The sequence below is a fragment of the Pezoporus flaviventris genome, unplaced genomic scaffold (assembly GCF_033815535.1).
Source record: "Pezoporus flaviventris isolate CSIRO_AGI_PZ_B2104156 unplaced genomic scaffold, CSIRO_AGI_Pfla_v1 ptg000001l, whole genome shotgun sequence".
Classification (NCBI taxonomy): domain Eukaryota; kingdom Metazoa; phylum Chordata; class Aves; order Psittaciformes; family Psittacidae; genus Pezoporus; species Pezoporus flaviventris.
The window spans coordinates 55,785,600-55,812,142 of NW_026892549.1; the positions used below are offsets into that span (position 1 = coordinate 55,785,600).

Below are 26,543 nucleotides of genomic sequence, written 5' to 3' on the forward strand. Positions count from 1 at the left end.
ATGTAAGTAATCCAAAATAGAAAGCAGGGGCAAAATGTGCAAGAAGAATTAGGGAAGAGACACAAAGTGTTTCTACTTTCCTGAAAACAAAAATTACCCTAATATGCTTACTGGGTATATTTTCTTACTTTTAAGCCAAAACTGAGATTAAAGAGGAATTTAGTGCTCAATCAAGACCACACTGCAGATAAAGTTTAATGTATTCAAGTAGTTTTAAATTGCCTTCAGCAGATTTTTCTCTTTCACACAGACACATTCCAATGCTGTCAAAAGAGAAGCCTTAAGTAGAAAGCAAATTCATGAGAACAGATATCAAGGAGAAATGAGGCAGACCAAAAATACACTTTAACTTATGGCCTAAAGAGTCAAACTCTTGAAAAACAAATACAAAATGGCTACGCTTACACATAGCTACAAGGGGCCCAAAAGCAAGCGTTGTGATTATGCGTTTGTCTTATCACATTGCTTTTATGTGGAAGCTGTTACAGAACAATTACAGAACAAAACCGTTCAATTTGAAAAACCAAGATGTATTATTTCATTAAGTATCCACCTAAGGCTGCAACCACGGGCTGTGAAACTCGGGCACATGGCAAACATTCACATCTGACATATGGATACATACATACAGATATATCTAGAAGTAATTTCTCTGCCCCATACCTACAGGGGTTAACCTTGATGATGACTACACGCAAAGCTCCATATTTTACGGTACCAGCTCTGTACCTGCTTGGGTCATGCTCAGCACGAGGCTCTGGAGCACTAATTTAATTTAAATAGGCTGATCAATTTTAGTCAAGAGATAGCTCTGGGGAAGTTCCTATTTTAACAAGAAACAGAAGTGATTTTTAGCATTCCAGGGAAGGAACATCTATGAAACAGCAAAGCACAGCACATCAATGTGAACCTTCAGGAAGTCTTGGCATGGAACACTTTCCAAAGGCAGCTGTGTCCCAATACACTGAATAAACATCCAACACTTGGGGGACAACTACTCAATTCCCCATTTCAAAACCAGATTACAAATACTGCACATAAACTCAGAAGCATGACTCTCCAGAGAATGCAATATATTCAGTCTTATTCTTTGTTCATTAGTTCTTTGCAGTAACAATGTCACTTTTCAAGCCTGCAACTCTCCCCAGATCATCTGTTCAGCTGAATTTAAAATATGCATATATACAAATATAACGTATCACTTGTGTGTTCTTACAAGACCTATCATAGAATCCCAGCCTGGTTTAGGCTGGAAGAGACCTTAAAGCTCATCCAGTTCCAACCCCTGCCACAGGCAGGGACACCTTCCACTAGAGCAGGTTGCTCCAAGCCCTTGTGTCCAACCTGGCCTTGAACACTGCCAGGGATGGGGCAGCCACAGCTTCTCTGAGCACCCTGTGCCAGAACCTCAGCACCCTCACAGGGAAGAGCTTCTGCCTAAGAGCTCATCTTAGTCTCCCCTGTTCTGGCAGGTCAAAGCCATTCCCCTTGTCCTGTCCTTACAGGCCCTTGTCCAAAGCCCCTCTCCAGGTCTCCTGCAGCCCCTTTAGGCACTGGAGCTGCTCTGAGGTCTCCCCTTAAGGAGCCTTCTCTTCTCCAGGCTGAACCAGCCCAGCTCTCTCAGCCTGGCTCCTGAGCAGAGCTGCTCCAGCCCTCGCAGCATCTCTGTGGCCTCCTCTGGCCTTGCTCCAACAGCTCACCCAACACTCCCAAGTCCTTCTCCCCGGGGCTACTCTCCATCCATTCTCCACCCAGCCTGTGTTTGTGCTTGGGATTGCCATGACCCAAGGGCAGGACCCTGCACCTGGCCTTGCTGAATCTACTATGTAGGAATTTACTAGGTAAATGCTTGTCTCAAATAAGAACTTTCTGTGCAACCAACTTGTGAGGTTCAAGGACGATGATATTATGAGGTGAAATAAAAATACAACCCCACCCCCCTACTCCCCCGTTTTTAAACCTCTGTCTTTTGAGACACGATTTTCCTTGTAATATTTGGCACCATGCTAGATTTTTGCCACTGACCTTCACACCAAGGAGTTGTCAATACGTGTGTCATGAATTAAGCATTCCCTCTCCCTGCCTCCTTTTCCCCACATCTGAGCTACTGCTTTTGGACAAGTCTTGGCTACTCCTGATCTCTGGTTTTGCTCACTTCTCCCTCCTCTCCTTGTAGATACCCACCACTGAAGTTCACTACTATGGATACCCAGACGCAAACCTCTGATTTCCACGTAAGTCTAGAAAGCTTAATGAGAACACAACACACGTCTATGTTTTCCTGTGTTACTTTACGCATTTACTGCTATCCACAGAGTTGAGAATATTACAGAAAGTTTATGCTTTCAGCCTTTAAAAGTTAGGGACAAAATGCCAATTGTGCAAGCCACATTTCCGTGGCAGAACTTTCAGTCAAAACCAAGCTTTTACATACAGACGGTAAGTATGAGATGCATTCACTTCAATCATGCATATATATCTATGCTTAATTTAGAAGACATTTTTCTTGCATCTGGCAGAACATAAATGTTTTTCACTCCAGAAAAGGTCTTCCAAAAGAGAAGAATAACATGCAATATTTATACTCTTTATATATATTCATCAAGTCCTTAAATAAGATCACAGATTAAAACCTGACAGCAGTCTTAGCTAGCTGTGCATGTAGGGAATGGAAAGGCCTGTCTCCAGGCAAGGGTGCGTTGAGGAATCTTAAGAAAGGATAGTGGGACAGGTCATAACAACACAGATTTGTGGTAGCAAGCATGGGAACTAGTTTTTATTCCATTTCCAGAGGGCAAAATCAGCTCCACCTCCTCCTCTCGCCCTCCCAACTCCCACCTCAAAGCTGGAAAATACCAGATTGAATGATAAAACCGGAACCAGTCAGGATACTATTTCATTCTGTTTCATGTGAGTCAGTAGGCAAGTTTTGTGCTAAGGTACAGAAATAAGAGAGACCGAGAAAGGCAGAAGCAAGCATGTAGGGTTTTCATGTGGCACAAAAAGAGCAGAAGAAGCCTGATTCAACACTTAAGTAACTGCTCACCCAAGGTCTGTTTATGAAGTCTGATAGAATGATTTGTGGTCCTCAGTTCCCTCAGATTTGGCTGTGAATGACTGCAATGTTGTTACTTTACTTGGTGCATGTTGTGCCTGGTCTCCTGGTAGGCAGCACGCTTGTCTTTAAAGCTCTAGTTTTCTGCTTTTTGTTTTAAAATGGTGTGTTAGCTGTGTTTCTGTGCATGGATACTGTTCGTAACAAATCATGCTGATGTGGGGAATGTGGCTTCCTGGATTGATTTCATGGTCATTCCATGCCCATTGCTAATTAAGTACAACCTGCTTGTTGGAAACAGTCCTTTTGTATAATCACACTCTCACCTTGGAGTGTTAATAGCAGGCTTTCTCATTCTTACCTAATACTGCCATATGTCTAGGTACTTCATGCTGATAGCTCAAGTCAGTATTTGAAAAATATGTGTGTGAATACAAATAGAGATTTAACTTCTCAAGATTTCTTTTTTTTTCACACTTTAGCTTTAAGCATTTTCTCTTAGGTTCAGGGAATTGAATACAAGTAATTAATTTTAGAAAAGTAGAATAGTTTGTGTTGGAAGGGACCTTCAAAGGTCATCTAATCCAGCCCCCTGCAATGTTTCAAATTTTCATAGCGGACACTTGTGGATTTGGCGTCTACTCAACCACTTTATCCTTTCGATTTAAATGTTCTGTGGGGCAGGGCTTTGAGCAGAATACATGGAAGAATAAATCTTGTCATGCAGTCATCTAGCTCGCTTCAGTGGGGCAGTATTTTGCATATGCAATGTCTGGCAGGGACTCATTTGATACTTTCATAGTATCTCTCTTATTTTGGCATCTTTGGGATGTTCTTTATTGAAAGGTAGTAAAAAAGAATGCTGATCAGGTGCTCTTTCTTCTGTATGTTATTTTTTCTATTTATTTTCTTCAGAAGAAGTAAAAAACAGCCCCTAGTCAGAAAACTGAAACTTTCCAATTGAAACAGTAAAGTAATAATGTGGTAGTGCTCCAGTCATTGAAACTGTTCTAAAAAAAAAACAACCCAGCCATGGTTGAAGTCTATGGAAAACATCCAAGATAAAGCTTATTTTCTCGTGCAAAGTCCAACGTAGTGACGTTCTACTCATTCCTATTAGGAAAGGTCACAAAGTCCCATTGAAAAAGTAGAAAGTGAAACTCTTACCTGATCCTTCAGTTTGTTTTAGCCAATGCTTCTTCCCATATAGAAGTCAAATTCATTTTCTTTCATTTGCAATGGGTGCATAATACAGTAATATCAGCAAGAAAAAGAAAATCCTATTTTAGCCTAGAGATAGTGGACTAAAAATCTGCTCTTCAAAATATCAGTTATATGCCCTCCTCTCACCTTGGTGCCTTGTTCAAATACTTAATTATCTGTTAGTCATAGCAGACAATGCTGTTTCTCACACACATACACACGACTGTTCTGATATCCCAAAGCCTTTCTGTGCAGAGCTTGTGGTACTTGTATTTATGCCCTCCATCAGCACCCCATTTCAGCAAAAGCTCAGCAGTAACAACTTGGGTGATCTCCTAGAGGTCAGTAGAATTGTTCTGTGTGTGGGCACGTGACTCAGTGTTGAACTAAATATAAATATACTCAGTGGTTTGATCTGGGTGTTACTGTGCTAGAATGATCTTACTGTAAATTGTCATGAAGATAAATTAGGCCTTCATGTGGGTTTTGTTTATGTTACAGGTACTCTGTTTCTAAAGGATGGGTTAGAAGTCTTCAAACCTGAATGTCAACAAATATAAAATCATCTCCTTCTTGCTGGTTCCCTTTCCCTGTATAGGCTTGAGGTAGATGCTGGCAAAATATCTCTGGTCTAGGATAACGCGCAAATGACTTCACATATCCAGCTGCAAGCAACTTCTTAGAGAAATACCTGTAGCAAGGTGGGGTAGAATCCAAAGATAGAGCTGGACAGGCATTTTTCTTTTGTTGAACTGGTTTGCATTGGAAGATGCTGATTCCTCAAAATGAAAGAAAAAAAAAAAAGAATCTGGATTGTAGCATGTAATGCTGAAGAGTCACCCGAATCTCCAAGAAACCTGTTATGCTGGGGCAGGGGGATATGTCATTCTCCTGTTGAACCTACTCTGCGTGTAAGTGGCAAAACGTAACAAGCCAGTGAAAATGAAGCTGGTGCAGGGCCTGGGGAACAAATGTGATGAGGAATGGCTGAGGGATGTGGGGGGCTTTAGTCTGGAGAAGAGAAGGCTCAGGGGGGACCTTATTGCTCTCTACAACTGCCTGACAGGAGGATGGAGCCAGGAGGGGGCTGATCTCTGCTCCCAAGGAACAAGTGATGAGCCAATAGGAAATGGCCTCAAGTTGTGACAGGAGGTTTAGACTGGATATTAGGAACAATTTCTTCAGTGAGAGGGCAGTCAGGCATTGCAACAGGCTGCCCAGGGCAGTGGTGGAATCACTGTCCCTGGAAGCATTCAAGAAAAACGTGTAGATGAAGCTCTTAGTGGCATGGTTTAGTGGTGGACTTGGCAGTGCTGGGGAATGGTAGGACTTTACAATCTTGCAGGTCTTTTCCAACCTAAACAATTCTATGATTCTATGATTTATTTTTACAGCATTGCTTAAACTCATCAGCTCCTTCTGCACTCATTAAGATCTACCTCCAGCTTCGAATTTTGCTGTTAATATCTTGTCCTTGGATAACAACTGAGTAGGACCATTCTCTCGGTCAAATAATTTCAAGGGTTCCCTGGAACGCTTTGTTCCTATCCCACATTTCCTTTAAGAGCTTTTCCACATTAGGTACCCAATGAAAGAGACTTTGCTAAAGTAAAAGGAATGAAATCATTTTAAAGCCGCAGAACATTCAAGGTACAAAAATTCAGACAGTAATAAATTAAAGCCTAGCTGGATAGCAGGATTACAAACAGCAGCTCTCTGCCACTGTGTACTACTACAGGGTTAAAAATGGACTGTGAAACTGATTTAACATGTAAGAACTGTGGACTTCAGTCTTCCCCAGTGAACTAGTCATTAAACCCAGATCAAATGTGATCGGAATTGCACCATTTGAGAGCAGAGAACACAACTGTTCAGCAGTCAGCAGTGGAGAGCTGAACAGCAAGCCCACCATCTGACTGACATCAGCAAGCCCACCATCTGATTAACATGAAGACTACACATACCAAAGTGAGAAAAAATATATCCAAATGCAGAAGAAAAAGCCTTGAACAACTTGTTTCTGCTCTTGAGCAAGCTGCAAACAGCCATCAACAATTCATTATTGATTCTAAACATTTTCCCCTTCCTCTGCTGCAGTAAACCCCATAATCTTCTCTTCCATTTTAAGTACCTATTCTCATTTCCTTTCTTCCCACGTGTCCTTGAAAAAAGATGGGAGAGGAACACTAAGAAATACTTTGTGGACTATAAGTCACCTGAAGTACTAGACCCTAAACCCTCCAGCTATTAGAAGAGCATTTTTCTTCCCTGTTTGTAGCCTCTGCTTGTTTTATCAGCCCCTGATTCTTGTTTCTGCCTTAGGGACAGGAGGAAGAATTTCTACTGCTGTTTGAACTAAAAATGGCATTCACAGGTTGACCAGTTTTCCTACTTCTCACAGGTCTCCAAATGCCACCAGCTAAAGCAAACAGCCCTGTCAGCCTCTACAAATGGTACTCTAAAGTGTCCCATATGATCGCATCCCTGTGACAAGGATTGCCAGGGGGGTGTTGAGCCAGGGAGAAGTAAAAACAACTTTAAAAGGCAGTATGACTCCAGGAAGGCTGCTACAGCAGAGTATTGGTGTGGGATCAAGCTTTAGCACAGGAAATGAAAGGGAGCTGCTGTACACTGTCCACTGCTCTACAGGGATCACCCTGCACCTGCACAGGTGAGAAGGCCTGCTCCTCATCAGGAACAGCTCGCCAAATACATCCCTGTATCTGTTCAGAGAATCGTAGAATTATTTGGGTTGGAAGGGACCATGCTGCCACAGGCAGGGGCACCTTCCACTAGACCATGTCACCCAAGGCTCTGTCCAACCTGGCCTTGAACACTGCCAGGGATGGGGCAGCCACAGCTTCTCTGGGCACCCTGTGAAGGTCAGGGCCTCAGCACCCTCACAGGGAAGAGCTTCTGCCTAAGAGCTCATCTCAGTCTCCCCTGTTCTGGCAGGTCAAAGCCATTCCCCTTGTCCTGTCCCTACAGGCCCTTGTCCAAAGCCCCTCTCCAGGTTTCCTGCAGCCCCGTTAAGCACTGGAGCTGCTCTGAGGTTTCCCCTTAAGGAGCCTTCTCTTCTCCAGGCTGAACCAGCCCAGCTCTCTCAGCCTGGCTCCCGAGCAGAGCTGATCCAGCCCTCACAGCATCTCTGTGGCCTCCTCTGCACTCGCTCCAACAGCTCCATGTCCCTCTTGTGCTGTTGCCCCAGAGCTGGATCAGGACTGCAGGGGGGTCTCCCCAGAGCGCACCAGAGGAGGAGAATCCCTGACCTGCTGTTCACGCTCTGGGGGTGCAGCCCAGCATATGGGGGGCTCTGTTCCAGGAGCACAGTCTGTATATTACAGCTGTATCTCCAATAAGCTTAAGAACAGTAACCAGAAAAAAGTGCAAGGTGCCAGGAAAGCTTTTTCAGACATCCTTAAGGCTTACCAGCAAACTGATTTGTATTCTGACCCCAAACAAGGCAGCAGTGGGATTGAACACAGGAGAAGGCACAGAACCTCCACCAGAAACCACATACCCTCCCTGGAAGAAAAGCTAGCAGCAATAGCTGCTGCATCACCATCTGCATTGCAAGTACAAGAGTTTTAGTGCTTACGGTGGATGAATGCTTGCAAAGTCCCTGCATTTCTCCCTTCCTCTACCACACATCCTTTAACAGGATAAAAGCCTAGGTAAAGCACTGGAATGTTAACTGTCGTCCCAGGAACTATTAGGTAACTGAGTAGCCTACAATGTTTATTGAGGGTATTCACTGTTGGAATTTTTTGGTAATATTTACTGCCTAAAGACAAGTATCTGTGGATAATAAAAATTAGAGTTAATTTAAATGGACAACTGTGGGAATCTATTAAAAACTGTGCTTACAGCTAGTAAATGGCAGATTAATTACATAAAAAGGCAAAATTGTTCCACTTGCTTTTTTTAAGTCATTTTGTTGATGGTTCTAAAATAACTACAATTGCTCCAGAAAGAGATCCTGTTCTGTGAAAAGTGGCATTCCACCATCATCAGCTGCTCTTGGAAAGGACATAGCAGAAGTCATGAGAGGCAAAGAAACGGATAAAAGAAGCAACAGTATCCAGAATTATAGCCTAAGGCTGTTTACCCTTCAAATGTATGCCAAAGCATGGGGAAATTTAAAAAGCTAACAACATTTCAAGCCAGTGGTGATGGATATCTTTTCTTTAGGTAGAAAATGCTTTTAGCATAGACAGAATTTCTCAGCTAAATTGGGACTGCTTTGCGAAGTAATACTGTGACTCTGACAAAGCACTGGAAGGAACCAACTGAAGCCACTGCGCAGTAACTGGTGTTTTCTGAGACATCAACATAGATTGTACTCATGCTATATGTAGACATCAATCTCACAGCATGAGTACCTTTGAAAAAGAGCATCATAGAATCCCAGACTGGTTTGTGTTGGGAGGGACCTTAAAGCTCATCCAGTTCCAACCCCTGCCACGGGCAGGGGCACCTTCCACTAGAGCAGGTCGCTCCAAGCCCCTGTGTCCAACCTGGCCTTGAACACTGCCAGGGATGGGGCAGCCACAGCTTCTCTGGGCACCCTGTGCCAGTGCCTCAGCACCCTCACAGGGAAGAACTTCTGCCTCAGATCTAACCTGAACTTCCCCTGTTTGAACCCATCACCCCTCATCCTATTGCTACAGTCCCTGATGAAGAGTCCCTCTCCAGCATCCTTGTAGCCCCCTTCAGGCACTGAAAGGCAACTCCAATGTGAAGCATTTTCAGACTCAAGTCAACTAGATGAGTCAACGTCTATTAGAATCAGAGTAGTAATACTTTCAGCAAGTACGTGGCAGTCCATATGAAGTATTACCTACGATTTTGGCACTGGCCAGTTATAAGCACAAGAAATAACCTAAAATCCCTACACATCAGGCTTTATCTTGAGTAACTGTCCATTGAACACTTTGGGTCATTCAGAAATGCGCATATTGAGATGTAACAGTATCGGCTAAGCTCTGGCCTGACAAGGCTGTGAGGAGTGCTTTAGAATCACTGAAATTCCACTGAAAGAATGTTAAAATCAACAAAGCCATAGAAGTATTAACTCTAGGAAAAGAGGAAGCACTGATCATTAGCACTGATAGTCAGGCTAACAATTAAAGATACTTCATCATCTAAAGACACCATACATCAGCAAGTCCGGGAACTGAACTTGTTAATATCCACCCATTTTTATGTGTCTTGCACTGCGGCATGAGCCCAATGCCAAACTTCCCCCAGACAGCACTAGTAGTATGTCAGGGTTCTTCACTTGCTTCTGTTTTATTGGTTTGTTTTTTTAAGTATCCTTGGTGCAAATTAGGACATCTGAGGCTTTGAGACAGGAAAAACGTCCGTGTAGACAGCACAATGCTCATAGACAGCGCAGTGCTCATATATAGCATATTGCTCTAGACCCTCCCAGCTCTCTCAGCTGATATTTCCCCATTGTAGTTCTGCTCTTTTTGCAGATTTTATCTGTTAGTTTAACACCACCACACGCTATTTTAAAGATCTAATTTCTATCAGATTCATGCTTGTAATTTATTTGGAATCCAACTGGTCATGAAGTAACTTGGAAAACGTGGCTGTAATTCAACCACTAAATCTGTTGGGTTTTTCCCTAGTATCTTCAACAGTGAAAGTCTATTGATGACACATTTGAAATGCAAGAATAAATATAAATAACCAAACTGTACATACTCTTGAACATGTCATTTAATTGGTTTTCATAACATATAAATATGATGCAATAACCACTATGCTAAAAAGCAAGGCAATACAAGACCAACAACACAGTTAAGAATGTGCAGTGCATGCCATTACTTGCACTTCCCATCACCAAACCCAAGACATATAATTACCCTAGAAAACAAACAGAAAAACTTCCAGTCCAAATGCATTTAGGAGAGAATGCACCTTCTAAACACCTGCCTGTTCTTACTATTGTGACAAGGAGTTTCACAGGGAAACTGTACTTCAACCACCTGAGAAGTAACAATGGCAACAGGATGTGATAAGGATATTGGTGTTTTCACAGAAGTTTCCAAAACAGGTTTGTCACAGTGGTGTCCATTTAATTTTAAGTAGAATATCCATTGTGACATTTCCCTTTTTTTGTGCACTTGCTTTAAACCAGGAAATATCTGAAAGTGAGCTACAACAAATATACTAATCCTATAACCTTTCTTTAACAAAGTAACCCACTGACAAGCAAAATAACCCACAACCCACACAATGCAATCTTCTAAATGCTTAAATAACTGCTCCATAAACTGCAACCCAATCATTTTTCTCAGCAAACAAGAGAAAACTGGTAAGCACAGTGTAAAAATCACAGCAAGAAAAACATCAGAAGGCATGGCTACTATTTCTTCGCCTCCTGCCTTTTCCTCCATTCTGGATTCAAACAAACCCACTCATGTATAAGAAATACAAAAAGCTACTTGAAAAATACTCATCAGCTCTTCCATTCTCCCAAAACACTTCCAACTTTTTATTTAGGTGTAGTAGGTACTACTTTCCCTCTTAAAACACCTGCTATTTTAGCTACATTTCATGTCCTTACCAGATCGGAAGCGCTCATCCCTTGAGTTGTTGGAACGGGATTTTTGCTGTTTCACACCAGTGGCAGTAGCTTGTGAAGAGCCTGACACTCTGTTCTCTGCTTGCAGGGATGGATCCACACCTGGAATACAGTTTGATTTCAGTACAAATTGAGGCTCACAAATAAAACATCTACTTTCTGAGTAAGTAGGTGTCAAGAACATAGACAAGCTCAATTGGAGCCCTCAGTCTATACCTCTAAAAACCAAATCTCATCTACCAACTGCATTTGAAATTATTTAAACCCTAGCTTCATCAGATAAGCATTTCACACAGAAGATAACAAACACTTCTGAGGATCAGAAAAAAATGCTCTACTTTGTTTATAATCCTTTGTCATTAGGTGGTCTGCATGCCAGATCCATGCAAAGGGAGGAAAGGGAATCAACCCTCTCTCATCTAACTGCTGGACATTGAGAGATATCATAGAATCAGAATGATGGAATGGTTTATGTTGGAAGGGACCTTAATGCTCATCCAGATCCATCCCCCTGCCACGGGGTAGGGACACCTTCCACTAGAGCAGGTTGCTTCAAGCTCCGCCCAACCTGGCCTTGAACACTGCCAGGGATGGGGCAACCACAGCTTCTCTGGGCATCCAACTCTGGAGATATGCTCCTGTCTTTTACAGTTTGCTATACAGAAAGAACATCATTTCCCGTTTTCCAAAAGTAAAGCTTTTGAAGTACGTAACAGGTGCTGATAGGGAAAATGAGACAGGCCAGTAAAGAAATTGAAGTGTCCTCAATGGAGGACACCTGAACTTGGAGCCGAGTAGTGCTGAAACATCATGTGCTTACCCAGTATAAAGAGGAACCATTCCCTGAAAAACCTTTAGCAGAATTCTGTTTCTAAAAGAAAAGCAACTTTAGCCTGCCAATGGAACTGATTCAATGCATCTGACAATTGAAGAGTGCTGAAAACACTGGAGAACTGTACTGTGCATTTCATGTGAATGAATGTTTAACATAACCACAAGTCAAGAGTCCAGTGAGAGCTGTTGATCTGGATACAGTATATAACAACTTTATATTCATTAAAAAGATTAAGGCAAGTAATTCCTTCAAAGCCTGAGCCAAGAAAAGAGCAGATGCAACAGATAATGCAACAACTGAGTTGGGTTTTTTCCTCCAAAAGAGGGTAATAAGTTCTAGGTGGAAGAAGAGATTAATGCTCTCCTCTGAATTCCTTATGCTTATCTTTGCCAGTCCTACAGTTCAGTACCCAACTTTAGAAATCTGTTTCTATCCAGGCTCAGTACAGCCAATGAACCCCCATTCTGAACTCCTGCAGCTCGTATGTAAGCAAGTGACCACACAGCCTTGGAATCAGGTCTCATAAGACCACAACGAAGCCATGACAATGAAATATATATCACTGAACCTCAGAAGTACCCTTTAAATAAGGATGAGGCACAAAATCAGTGCTGCTGTTGGCAACCACAGGTGCATTTCTTCAGGTTAAATCTCCCTTTTTACTTTCTCAGAGGTTTCAGTTCATAATGCAGAAATACCAAGGATCAATGTGAAAAGTATCACTTTTTGGTAAAAACAGTAAGATATTGCATGTAACTCTTAGGCTGCGCAAGTATGTGCCAGAAAAATCCTGTTCTACAAGCTTGGTGAACTCGGTAATTTATTCTGGTACTATGCAGAAGCCGTCAGCAGAAGCAGCTGGGTAATTTGCTAAATCCCCCATTCACACTGATGAGCTTTACAAAAATAACATTTTAAGCAGTACACACTGAAGACTTGATCCACTATCACTCAATTTTGTCCATTTTTAACTTAGCCAAAGCTAGCAAAAACTAAAAGTCATCTTAAAGAGGCTGCTTGTTCCAATTAACAGAACAATTCATTTCTACAGGAGTAAATTAAAGTTACTATTGGAATTATAGCTGTATTCTTCCATTCACTAACACTGCAGAGTCAAGACTAATACTGATATTTCAAGCAATTTTGATTTATAGAAACAAAACCAAATTAATGATAAGAGCACTGACCAGTAAACAGGACAATGACCACAAGTGCAAGCACTGCTGGGGAGGATGCCGGGCTAAACACATCTGGCATCAGACACGCAAAGATAAATGAATCACAGAATCCCAGCCTGGTTTGTGTTGGGAGGGACCTTAAAGCTCATCCAGTTCCAACCCCTGCCACGGGCAGGGACACCTTCCACTAGAGCAGGTTGCTCCAAGCCCCTGTGTCCAGCCTGGCCTTGAACACTGCCAGGGATGGGGCAGCCACAGCTTCTCTGGGCACCCTGTGCCAGTGACTCAGCACCCGCACAGGGAAGAACTTCTGCCTAAGAGCTCATCTCCATCTCCCCTGTTCTGGCAGGTTAAAGCCATTCCCCTTGTCCTGTCCCTACAGGCCCTTGTCCAAAGCCCCTCTCCAGGTTTCTTGTAGTCCCAGGAGAAATGTCAAAAACACACTTAGCAAAACCACAAACTTTATTGCAAGATGACTCTTCTGAGAACCCACATGCAGAGCAGTTGCTCTGTTGCCTCTTCCATATAATCAGAGTAAGATGTGATGTCTTAAGGTCAAACTCAACTGTTTTTAAAGACTTTCACCACCATCTCAGCAAACCCTTATTTGTAACAGCTATTAGGAATTCAAATCTAAATAGATTTGGTAGATTAGATAAATCTAATTTACCTTTGCAAAAAGACTGATCTGGAAATCTAATCTCCCAAAACAAAAATTCATAGTTTTGTTTCATACAGTTCTAAACTCAGTTAATTTATATAAGTTGAAGCAGTTTACTAGCTGAATCAAAAATATTCTATGTTTTAATGGTAAAAATGAAAGCCAAAGGAGCTAAAGTAGCATGGCAACAAATCCCTCTGCTCAGTTTCACTTGCATTGCTACCTAGTTATGTATGATGCCTCCAAAAATACAGTTAGCAGAAGATGACATTATCCCATTAGACAGCTTTGCAGAAAGAGAGGGAAGAGGGAGGCCAACTTCAGGCTCTTTGTGCACCATTAAACCTTTCTGCAGCTGTTGAGCTGTATCTAGAAATAAGGAACAAAAGACAAGCACCAGGTTCAGAGCACTAAAAGAAAGGAAAAGGGGCACAACAAGGAGGAAAATAACCCAAGTGTGGGAAACTCCCGGTCTGGCTCTAGGCCAGCCTTTTGCTCTACCCAGCTCTGCCCTAGTCCCTCTCTGCTGTCTCCTCCAAACCCAGCAACCTGCTCTCACCAAAGACCCATTACCCAAGGCTCTTCAGCACATCTTCTCCAACCCTGGCCCTGGTTTCCACCCCTTCTCCATGGATCCAAGCCCTGCAGACCTCCTGTTCATCCCTCTCCACTGTGGTCTGTTTTCCACCCACACTCACAGAGGGTCCCTACCAAATCCAGGGAGGTTTTGGCCGAGGAATGCAGCATTTCTTAGTTGGCTGTCTCTGCCTGCCCTAAAGGAGAGGGAGCTTCAGGACATTCCTAGTTAGAGACAGGCAGTCTACAAGAATAGGCAAGATCTTTCCTCAAAGGTTTTTCATCTGTTTACTAATGTATGCAAGGCGCAGGATCAGGTGTGATGAAAATAGCTTCTCCTTCCCTGTTAATACTGCCTCATGCATCATGGCAGAAGAGGTGCATCATTGTGTAGCACCTTCAAACAAGGTATCTGGGTATAACCCTTTGATTTCACCATCACTTGTGTACCTTGTACTACTCAGTCTTCTCAGCAAAGCTGATGCTGTGCTGATGCATACCTAGGTTAAGTACAGCTCCATAGTAACAGACATTAATTCCACATTGCTTTAAACAGAATTTTGGATAGTTATTTCCAGTTAGTTCCTACTGAACTGTAAAGGAAAAAAGACAGCCAAACTCTTCTCACATAAATGACCCGAGATGCTGAAGTTCTACATGAAACTTGCTGAGTTTTGGATCCTTTCATAGCAAACTTAAGGCAGGAGAGTAAATGAAAATTATCCCCCAAGAGACTGAAATCTGAGGACCTCTCTTCACTTTTTGATCTGATAAATCTTATCTTAGTTATTAAGCATCCAGCCCTTACACAGGTCATAGTTCAATTTGACCATTCTTCGCTGTCATATCACTTCCCAGAACATATTACCTGATCCACACATTCTTCTCTCCCAGATCTGAAGTGATCTAAGTGTTCACACATGCTGGATCAGTGAAACTACACAAGGGTCTACCCAATGCAATTTATTATCCAGCATAACATATCAGAAAATGATGAGTTTAAAGAAATGGTAATAGACACTGTATAAATGATCGTGCATGACAATCTTCCACTGTTCTATAGTGTTTTCCTCTACTCAAGGAAGTAAACTTCAGCGCATAAGCTTGGAGAAAATGAATCCATCTTAAGGGTGTTACTATTTGCCATTAAAGGAAGCAGCAGCAAATACAAAAGCATTTGCTAAAAATCCAATGAATCCAAATACTAGCCAGGAAACTAAACTGTCTCAATGAAAATGCCAACAGCAAGAGACATACTCATTTAGACATGACAAGACTGGTAAGCAGAACACCTACGTGTCATGAGCTACAACTTTTATTTCTCAGAATAACAGTCTATTCTAAGCAGGGTGTAAAACTCATCCCACTCTAATGAATGCTGAAGCACCCAAAACAGCAGTTCAGGAGATATTTCACAAGGGGCCCGGCTCTCCTAACATAGGGGATACTGCCTGTCAGGGACAACCCAAATTCATATAAATTACCTAAGTGCCATGCAGCCCAGTTCTAATCAAAGCAGGCAGCAAAAGAAGCAGAAGACAGACAATGAAAAGCCTCTGTGGCAGGGAGTCGGCAAAACCAGCCCTAGGAGCAGGGAAGAGCACGAAGCACAGCAACCAGGGGAAGATGGCTGGCTGACTGAGGCCGTGGACCTTGGAAGATCCCTGTTAAAACCCTCTTTGTTTGGCTATTAACTTTCAAGGTGATGTTGGCCACATCACTTACATAAATGTGGTTATATTAGCTGAGTCAGCAGAGGCAATGTCTATTTAAGCACATTAATTAGAAAAGAAGCAAGCAAGCTACCAAGAAGGATGGATATAAACACATGTTGGGCTCCTGACAGGAACAAAAGAGGTCTTACATGGTTTGTTTGAGAAAAGTACAAGGCATTGTCTATCAAAGGTAGGTTCAAGTAAGACCTAAGGAAGAAGCTCTTCCCTGTGAGGGTGCTGAGGCCCTGGCACAGGGTGCCCAGAGAAGTAAATGCTCCATCCATGGCAGCATTAAAGGCCAGGTTGGACAGAGCCTTGGGTGACATGGTCTGGTGTGAGGTGTCCCCACTCAAGGCAGGTCCTGGTCTCAAAATCTTGAGCTGGAGCACACAGTATTATGAAGAGAAAAGTGAAACAGCTCCTCCTGGCAGGTGAAACTAAAGCTTGCTGCTGACTACAGCATTTATCACAGAAATCCAAACTGCTTCTATTCAAGGAATGAGCCCTTTTATAAAGCCAGGTTAGGTCCTGCATGTTCCACAGAGTATTATATATTTGCTACGGGAAAAGCTACAGCTGTTGGTAAAACAGCAAATCCACAACAAACCCATGCTAAGAAACCCCACGATGAAACTCCAGATCATGTTCTGACTGCTCAACGTCAAATACACACCGTAAAACACCACAGCTGAGCAGAACTCAAGGGAATAGAACTTTTGTCTCTCCTGCTACAAAGAGCCAAAGGCATCACTACGTCGAGATTTCAAAAGCAAAAGAGACTATCATCTAGTTCCACAATTTGCACAAAACTGTATGGAGCTGCCCATTTCTCCTTCAAATCAGTAACTTCTGTAAATATCTGAACTAAGCCAGGACCAAAATCACAGCATTAGTCCCTCTCTTCTCTGAGCATAACACTAACATTGTACTCTCTTTCTCTCATCTATCTACAGTGTCTCATGATCAGGTCCACTCACCTCAGTTCTGCTCTCATTTTCCCTTTTCTCAACCAGAATCTCTCAAGCTATGGAAGCATCTACCTAGCAAATACAAGCCTAAAGCTCAGTGGCAGCAGAATGGCTTCAAACCCAGAGTGATTTAAGTGTCCTAGTATAAAAATAAACCAAAAACTTGGGCATTTAGCTTTCAGCCATTGAAGATAAAGTCTGACAATAGACACCTTAAGAAGTAACAGTTTATATTAAACAGCATTTTGAAGAAACTGGTTAGATGCCATGTCAATCAAACACTATTAATTCGTCTATTCTATTTAATGAGAACTTTTCCATTACCTATTTCCCCAGATTTAGCACAAAAGGTGTAACTTACACGCAGTCTCTTACCTTGAATTAATGGTATGTACCGTGCTAACAGCTTTGCTCTTTTCTTTTCATATCCTTTCTGAGTGATGTCTCCTAAAGAAACAAAAAACAAATTCATATTGGTTTGAATTACTGAACTGGTTTTAAATAAGCCTTCTCATTTTCATGATCCCTAGGATTAAACTGGATAATTCTGAATGAGTTAACAGCAATCAGGAGCTGGAGATGTCAGAGAAATTCATGGCCATACCCATAATACCCATGCAGATATGATCATTAGTGTCTTGGAGGTATACCACAGAGGGATAGTGGTTTTGTCTGCAGCATTGTGCTAAACCTGGTTCTGAAGTTATTTACCATTTACACAGCACAAAACAGATGCACTGTTAAGACAAGGAAGCTTTCAAATTCTAGGAGGTGATAATCTCCTTCCAGCACTAGCTTTTATTCACAGTTATCATCCAACATCCCATTTTAAACCTGTTTTGCAGACTCCACTGGTAAAACATGGTAAAGCTCCACTGGAAAAACATGAGGTCTTTTCACAGAGTAGAATAAAAGCTAAACTACAGAGACCCAGAAGAGGTTTTGAAACATTTTAGAATTTGCACTGCCATGGTTCTACCAACAGAACTTCACGTAAAACCAGCAGGAAACTTTGTACTAAAACACCCCAAATCCCACCAAGATTTTACAAGTTTTGTCTCTTTTCTAGACCTCAGCGCAGACATGAAAACAGGGATCTAAAACCACTGCCAGCTCTCACAACTCACACCTGTTTAAAGAGGGTGAGGCACTCTGCAGTTTCATTTAACAAACTGGACTTCTATCCCTCCTCACTTGTGGCAAATGACTCAAACCAGCATGAAATATGGCCAAGATTAAAGATATTAAAGATACCTGGTTATTTTTTGAAACACGCTCAAATAAAAGGTGAATTTTAGAAACGTATGCAGGTAATGACCTTGACATGAAACAGGACACAAAAGTAAAATTTAGCAGTTTGATCTTTGCTTCAAGAACATTCTTCCAGCAACATACACATGAAAAGGGCATATAAGAGGGGAAAAAAAACCCAAGTAAATCAGCCGACCTCTGGCCGCTTCCTGCCAAACCTAAAACTTCTTCCCCATGCTATTCACACAAGAAATCTATACTTAATGTCTGGAAACCTTGCAATTGACAGAACTCCAGGAACACAACCCCACTCCTAGGGCCTCTCTGACCTCAGTCATAGGCGTGCAAACAGTCCCAAACTGGCTGGTGTTGGAAGGGACCTTAGAGCTCATCCAGCTCCAACCCCTGCCACAGGCAGGGACACCTCCCACTAGAGCAGGGTGCTCCAAGCCCCTGTGTCCACCTGGCCTTAAACACTGCCAGGGATGGGGCAGCCACAGCTTCCCTGGGTAAGATCTGACATGTCCTATAATATGCTGGGTATTTGCCTTTATCTTTACCAATCCTATCTGCAGGCAAACAGCAGAATCAAGTTATGAAGGTAATCCAGAGAAAGACAGGGTATGATTTACACGGGATTCCCTTGGAAATGAGGCTATTAACTATATATATAGTAGTATAGTCTACTAGTAACAGTAATTTTTAATTCATCTGGACAAGTGGTTTGGATATGCAGAAGCAAGAATCTCTTTTCCTCAGTCAGATTTTACACAGAAAAATTCCTACTCTGTATTTTAAAATGTTTCTTGGGTATTTGTCTTAATACATAAGTGGTGGGTTAGGTTAATATTGTATGTGCTGCTATTTTCTCATCTATCCACCCCTCTCCTACAACAGAGGACCGTGCTAACAGAAACAAAGTCATTTCATTCAACCACCCCACAAATAAGTGAATTTGCATCATTTAAAATCACTGACAGAATGCCAAAACAAGCAATGACAGCTTGAAGACACTGTTCAAAACAGGTAAGGGAATAGAAAATGCAAATCCTGGAGTGCTTCAATCACTGCAAACTACAACCAAACAGAATTTGTCAGGTTCTACTCATAAACCTGTGTAAATATTTCATATAAAACATAGACCAAAGACAGAAATGCTTTGGTTATCATTTTCCTCGAGCAGAGGAAATTTCAGAGAAAATACACAGAAATGTAATTTGTATACATATGTTAAATAATTCTATTGAAACAAGAATAGAATGAAACCAAACCAAAACACAAATACCCAAGCAGATTTGCATGCTTGAGTGTAAATTGTCATTGTGATCACTGTGATCAGCTCTCCTAAGTCAGTCAGTTCTACAAAGAAAGGAAACGGATACCAAAAAGAGGTGCAGCATTTTCAGCTATGGAAGGGAAAACAAGCAACCAAACAAAACCCAGACAAGAAGTTTATCATAAAACTTAAGTCATTTGGAAGACAAAAGCAATCTCAGCAAACTCTGGAAGTAACAAATGCTGCACGTAACAGAAACTTGCCATACCGCAGCTCCAGGGAGGACAGTCATTTCCACAGCTTCCTAAAGTAATCCTTACATTACATCCCTGTGCAGGTCAGGCATCACCAAACGGAAGCAGTACAGCATGGAAGCAGCAGATCAGCAGAGAGGGTTGAAAAGAGAGTCTCATTTAAACCAGCTCCTCTCCAGCTTTGGCACCTCCCTGCACTCTTTGATTCTGCTACAATGCTGACTTGAAGAATTTTCCTTGAATGGGTTAAGAAAAGTCGTAAGTCAGAAGCATCTCCGTCTACTTTCAAGCCCCACTGGCAATTCCCACTTTGCTGCCAAGCAAAGCTTTCCTTTGTTCCTCAATCTAAAGCCGGGGGGGTGGGGGGGGTGGGGTGGGGGGTGGCTTCCCCCTGACAATCACTACCCAGCCGTTCACCCTCAGAGCCTCAGTGGGATTAACCCATCATTTGGAGTTCTTTGTGAGCCTTCACCTCTTCCCAAAAGAGCTGCTTAGCCACATCTGGTGCGTGGTGGCCACAGCTGCTGTCATTTAGCCTCACTTTCTCCCCAGTTATTAGATTACACAAAAGCAAGATGAGGTTCCTCCGTCTCAGCAAACCAGTTGGGGGATAAAGCGGAGCACCAAGTCAAGCCGTTAGTGCTCTGCCTGGAATAGCTGGAATACTGCAAAGTATGTCAAAGGCTGCGAGAAAATTAAGCTAGTCATAAAGGGAAGTGTTAGCATTTCTTAAAATGATCTGAAAAAGCCATTTTCTTGATGAGTGCACAAAGAATCTGTCCAATCTACCCAGGCATGGTTTTATTTCAGTGTGACCACTATAGTTAACAGAATCTTAATGCCAAATTAACCAGTTCAGTATTAGCTGTATGTAATTAGGGTTTCCTCACTTATTTTTCATTGGCTATACACTTGCTGGGTTCCAAAATTTCAACTAGTTTATTCTCAATGCTGAAAACTATGTGCTGAACAGTACATTTATGGAGTAAATGCTTCAATGCTCTTCAAAACCACAGGAATAGCAAACAAGCACAGGCTTCACTGCCTAGGTACTGCTGTCATGCCTCTTCACATTCCTGAAGTCCTGACTCTGTAATCACAAGTATTTTATGGTAGTTCTGCCCACTGGATAACAATGCTTAGAAAGAGCTTCTCTTGAACTACGAACTGGGCATAGGTGAGAGATGCAGCTCACAAACACAGTGTGCCTAACAGAGAGTGCAGCAGCCTCTCCTCTTCAGTGCATGATACAGGGCAAAACACATTCAGTGCTGCTCTACCTCCTTTGTACACCTGCACTGAAGAGGCCTCGAAGGATTCTGATGGAGAAGGAAAGATGAGTAAGACGCTGACAGACACAGAACAGCTCATGGGAAGGAGCTTGCTATGAAGTGAGCAACTTCTCCAGTCCTTCATCAGTAGTTTGCACTTCAGTTCTCATGGGGAGCAGCTGTAAGAAACCATGCACCACACTGTGCTGGCAAGAGGTCTCAAGAGTCCCTTGTGTAAGCACAAGATGACTGGGGGTAGCAGACAGCTGAGGATGGCTCCACCTGCTAAAGGTAAGGAAATGCCTTCTGGTCAATAATGAGACTTCTAAATGAGATGACTGTGCATTAAATGCGGATGAAAAGAATAAGATGTATTACATCTGGATGACAAAACCTTTAAGGATTCAACTGTTCAGACACCGGTGAGCACAGTCACATTCTCACGTATATCAACTACATCAGGTATATCACACTCTCAGGTGCATCAACTACTGACAAATCACTGCAAAAACTTTTTCAGTATAAAGCAGGGGTCAAGGGAGTGCTGCCTGAAGAGCTGGCTCCTGAATGGTTTGAAAAGGCAGCAGCAAGCTGGCAGTTTAAAACATAACTCAACGTCACCTGTGGAAAAAATCTGATCTCCAGTATGTCAGAGGACAGGTTGTAACTGCATTTGAAGGCTTGGTGGAGTTGGAAGAATCAGTGTAGCAGGCACTGATTTCTAATTCTACCTCTTAGACATGGCAAGTATCTTTATTAAGCGAAACAACTCACCAAGCTGTATTTTGCATCATTCTAGAAGTACCCTAGCAGGACCACTGCATTGCTGCATGATTTTGACTTACTTCAAAGTCAGAAACAACAAAAAATTGTGAAAGAAATAATTACCCTGACATCTGTGATTTCTGTCCACTGAAAAAGCAAAAATGATCAAGGTATTTCTAAGAACTATCATGAGGACAACAGTAAGGAAAAGCAGTAAGACTTGGTGTAACAGCTGGAGAATCAAAAGATGGTGCTGAGGAACACTGACCCATGCAGCCAGCACAAGAAATGCTTCAGTTTGTCATGGTACCCATCTTCAGAGTAAATCATGTGCCAACCAGTCCTGAGGAAAACAATGGAAGCACACAGGAAAAGAGACCTCACCAACACAGATGACAGCAGAACAAGGAAGAGACGGTTCATCTCCTGAGCAAGCTCTGAAACTACAGCTATTAGAGAATGAAGGGATCGTGAGCTTGAGTCCTATCATGCATGTGCATTGCAAGCTTTCCTGATACAGCTTCAGAGAGTGCCAACATCATTATAGCCAACATCAACAGAGAGGGAGTTTCTTAAGGATGCTTACCACTCCAAGGCTTGAAACTAATGCACACAAGTAATACCTAGTAAATGGTACATCTTACCTACAGTAAGCACCACAAAAACCACCTAAAAAACAATCTCTATCTGGAAGTGGTGCACTTATTAAACAATCTGGTTCCAAACAGGATCCACATCAACACAGCTCTTCTCTAAACCACGGTTGTGGGGTTTTTTAATCCTTTTTCTGCCAGCTGAGGAACCACCATTTTTCCTGGCAAAACAGATATTTACCACTGGATTCCTCCCCTAGTAGCTAAACTATCACTAGCATGTTGATAAACCAGCAGGACATCTCACAAGTGTCTGGAAATAACTAGCCCATTAAGTAGTTTTGGTTCCACATTTTTAGCTACTCCTATTTTTCCTGTTTCAATCTTAACCATAGTTTCTGTTCCTCAAATTGCATTACAAGCTGTACTTCCATCATTACTGAACTTTATACTGAAGTAAGTGGCTGTATACAGATGTTACACTGCTAAACTCAGTGGTTTGAGGAGGTATTTTCTGGTTAAGAGTGGTAAGTACATCAGTTTCCAGTTGTTTGCTCTTCTATTAAAACTCATGCCATCATAGCTATAAAGAAGCACTTCTAATTTGTCATATAGCTGAAGTCCATTCTGGCACGCAATTTCTTGTGAAAAGTCCCATTTGTTTTCTATACAGTATACCTTCATTCCAGGACTCATTCTACAGCACGGTATTTCAGCCACAGCTAAGCTTATGTCCATGTTGTCATTAAAAAGCACAGAAATCTGGAGCTGCATGAGGAGCAGGTGAAGCTTTATCTTTAAGATCCAGAAAAGAACACTTCCTTCCATCTCCAAGTCTGCAAAGCATTCAAACAGCAGTCCTTCATCCTGATTCACTGCTGTTTTCTGAAGTAAGGGCTATCAATTGATGCCTTAATTTAGTATGTATATGATGAGCTAAGTGAAGTGTGAAGATATCTTGATTATAATCTTTCATATTATAGAAATCCATTTAAGATGGAAATAAGTGACATCTGATCATTCCATATGGTGATGCATTTGACTAACCTATAATTCTATTTTGAAGATCCTATTTTAAACATCCTGAGAGCATTGAGATGTTTTTTAAGCAGTACCAGAAGTTTAGCACAACTTCACTGAAAATAAGTTATTGGTGATTCCTATTTTGCAGTAGGACTTTCACCCCTGTGACAGAATTTAAGTTGTAACAGTACAGAACTTGTCTGCACGCAATAGTAGCAAGATGGAGATGCCCAACTCCTTCAACTACTACACATTACTACTTTGATGCTGTGAGGGCTGGAGCAGCTCTGCTCGGGAGCCAGGCTGAGAGAGCTGGGCTGGGTCAGCCTGGAGAAGAGAAGGCTCCTTAAGGGGTCGAGACCTTAGAGCAGCTCCAGTGCCTGAAGGGGCTGCAGGAAAGCTGGAGAGGGGCTTTGGACAAGGGCCTGTAGGGACAGAACAAGGGGAATGGCTTTAACCTGCCAGAAAAGGGGAGACTGAGATGAGCTCTTAGGCAGAAGCTCTTCCCTGTGAGGGTGCTGAGGTGCTGGCACAGGGTGCCCAGAGAAGCTGTGGCTGCCCCATCCCTGGCAGTGTTCAAGGCCAGGTTGGACACAGGGGCTTGGAGAAACCTGCTCTAGTGGAAGGTGTCCTTGCCTGTGGCAGGGGGTTGAAGCTGGAGGAGCTTTAAGGTCCCTTCCAGCCCAAACCAGTCTGGTTTGGGTCCCTTCCAACCAAACCAACAATGTACACAGCTCCATTAAACTTCTGCACACAATGAAATCACTGAAACGCCAAGCTCCAGGAACTGGACAAATATTGACTAACTAATTACAGGTATCTTAATGACAGAAAAGGAAGCAAATCTAACAATATGTTAGTAGCAGAAGGCTACGTTTTCCACTTCATGCACAATTACACAACGGGACTACCTGTTTTAAATACCATTAATTGCCTATTGTGCTTCTTCTTGGCCTAAATTTAGCTTGATCAAGCAACTGGGAGTTTTGCTATTGGCAAAGAAATGTTAGAATTAGAAAATTCTACCCTGACACATATCCCACCTTTTCACATCAACGTTTCAAAGCAGTTGCTAGACAAAGGAACCACAAACTACAAAAAAAGCCAGAGTGAATGAAGTGTGCAGTGCAGCAAGGATGGGATCAGTCCATGCATGCCAGGTTACTCCACTCTGTGCAAACCCATACTTCTGAAGTGTGTGGATGCTGAACGATGCTGAACTGCCTGGTTTGAAGCCATTTTCTGCTTCATCTGCCAGGAGGTGGCATTTGACAGGGTAAAAGAAGATGAAATAATTGGATCACAAAAGCAACCTGGCAAATTTCCAGGCTCAGCCCCATTAATGAGTTGCTCTTCTGCTGCTTAAGAAAATCTTTAAGCTCCCTCCATGGGGACATAGGAAAAGCTCAAACTTGACCACGTCCCATCTATCCCATTAGGATTCTTTGCAGGATATAGGAACAGACTGGCAGATGCCAGCTATAAATACATCTGTAATTGTGCCAGTCTGACCATGGTTCTGCACTTACAATTATTGATATGAAATAGGACTAGTTTTTAACTTGAGATGTTTCCTTTCAATGAAACATACTCTCATCTCCTACTGCATAAGAAGGACAAATGAAGCTCATGTTAGATTATGGTTAGATTAGCTCATGTTAGATTATGGTTTGTATTTCCCTCAGCAGATACAAGCTTCTAAACATGATCCCTCCTGCAGCTTCACGGGTATGAGAAGCGCGTTTGAAACACTGGATGTGTTCTAAAGTTGATTAGAGTCTTCACCCAGAGGTTATGAACAGAATTCATCAAACCAGATACAGCTTTCTCAACTCATTATGATGTAGATCAGGAATGCTGCCATCCCTTTTTAACAAGCTGAGGAAAGCTGTATGTATGGGGGGGAGTGGTGGAAATCAGCTGGTAAATAGGGAATGTACTGTCTGCTTCCCACAAAAGCCAGCAAAAGAAGATGAAAAACACCAGACCAGGAGTAGCTGGGGAGATCAAGGGAAAGTTGCTTTTAAAATCCAAGCTAAAAATGCATTTTTTTTGATACAGTTGAAGATTATTTAAGTAAAATACAGAACTAAAAGCTTCTGAAAGGATGCTGTGTGCATACACTGGGTCCCCCTTTCAAACATTCACTCTGAAGAAAATGGTATTTCAAAATAACCCAAGATGAAAATAGTCAAGATTTTTTGCTTGTCACTTCCCAGATGCATCAGGGATACAATATCAAGGTAAAATAATCATGTCTGGCATGCAGTAATCAACCAATTATAATGAATTAGGCTAGAAAGAACTGTCTGAACCAAGTCATCTTACCCAAAAGCATGCAGTCAGGAAGGAGGGGGAAGATACTTTGCTAGTAGGTACAAAACCATGTCCCTTACCTTGGTTGCATCAACAGTTTCTACTGCCATAATGTCCGGGAGCAGTCTCGGACCAACCTATTTTACGGCTACCACAAAAGATTCCCCGAAAGCTGCCCTCAAAGATGCAAATCTACAATCAACCAGACATAGAAATGGGGGACAATAAGGAAAAAACTCCATTTCTACTGTGCTTTTTGCAACATCTTTAACACACATTCCTCTCCGATAACACTGTGAAGAGAATCATTGGCTATATAGGATGTAATTTTTTCTGTTTAATTCAGTTAAAACAAGCAATCACAAACCAAATAATAAATGCCTTATATTATGCAATCACCCTTGCCTTGAGGAATGAATGTGCAAAAATAAATGAGGATGTATGCACCATTTCATGCTGTTTGAAGCTGTTCAGTTGTTGTAACTCCTTTCTGATCACATCCTCCACACACTCATTACCTAAAGCACAGTGATTAATGAGTATGATGGAGATACTTCTATTAAGCTTCCAAATCTTGTATGAAGCTTTATTTTTATGGTATGCTTTTTGGATGGCAGTGACATTGATTTTGTTGTTGTTCTCTGCACCAATACCCCAGAAGTTATGCCATCTACTACAGATATTAAATGCTCCATGGTGTGTGAAATACGTACTAGCTGCACAAACCTCACATTCATACTTCGGGAGCAACCACAAAGCCCAACACATCACAGCAAAGATGCTGTTCAGGCACATTGCACAATGCTAAAGGCTGAAACAGCCTCATTCAGAAATCCATGACTATGGGAAGACCCAACTCATTAATTAGACCGCAAAAATCTTTCAAAAACCCTCCAGAAAACCCCAAGACACAAATCACACCACAATGCTCCAGACACACATTCTAAACATACAAAGAGAAGTCACATAACTTGCAATATCTAAACCACGCACAACTCATTGCTTCAA

The 26,543-nt window shown here is 42.1% G+C and overlaps 1 protein-coding gene across 6 annotated transcripts in view; it reads right to left on the minus strand.

Annotated features, from left to right (window-relative positions):
* DIP2A (disco interacting protein 2 homolog A) overlaps positions 1-26,543 on the minus strand; it is a 100,406-nt gene that overhangs the window by 52,498 nt on the left and 21,365 nt on the right. For all 6 annotated transcript variants that reach the window (XR_009744291.1, XM_061458386.1, XM_061458377.1 and 3 more), the window contains exons 2-3: positions 17,162-17,233; positions 10,836-10,955 (exon numbers count right to left, since the gene is read on the minus strand). Coding sequence is in view for 5 of the 6 variants with exons in the window: in XM_061458386.1 (XP_061314370.1) it covers positions 10,836-10,955; positions 17,162-17,233 (192 nt within the window). In the remaining variant the exon portion in view is untranslated. The remainder of the gene's footprint in view (positions 1-10,835; positions 10,956-17,161; positions 17,234-26,543) is intronic.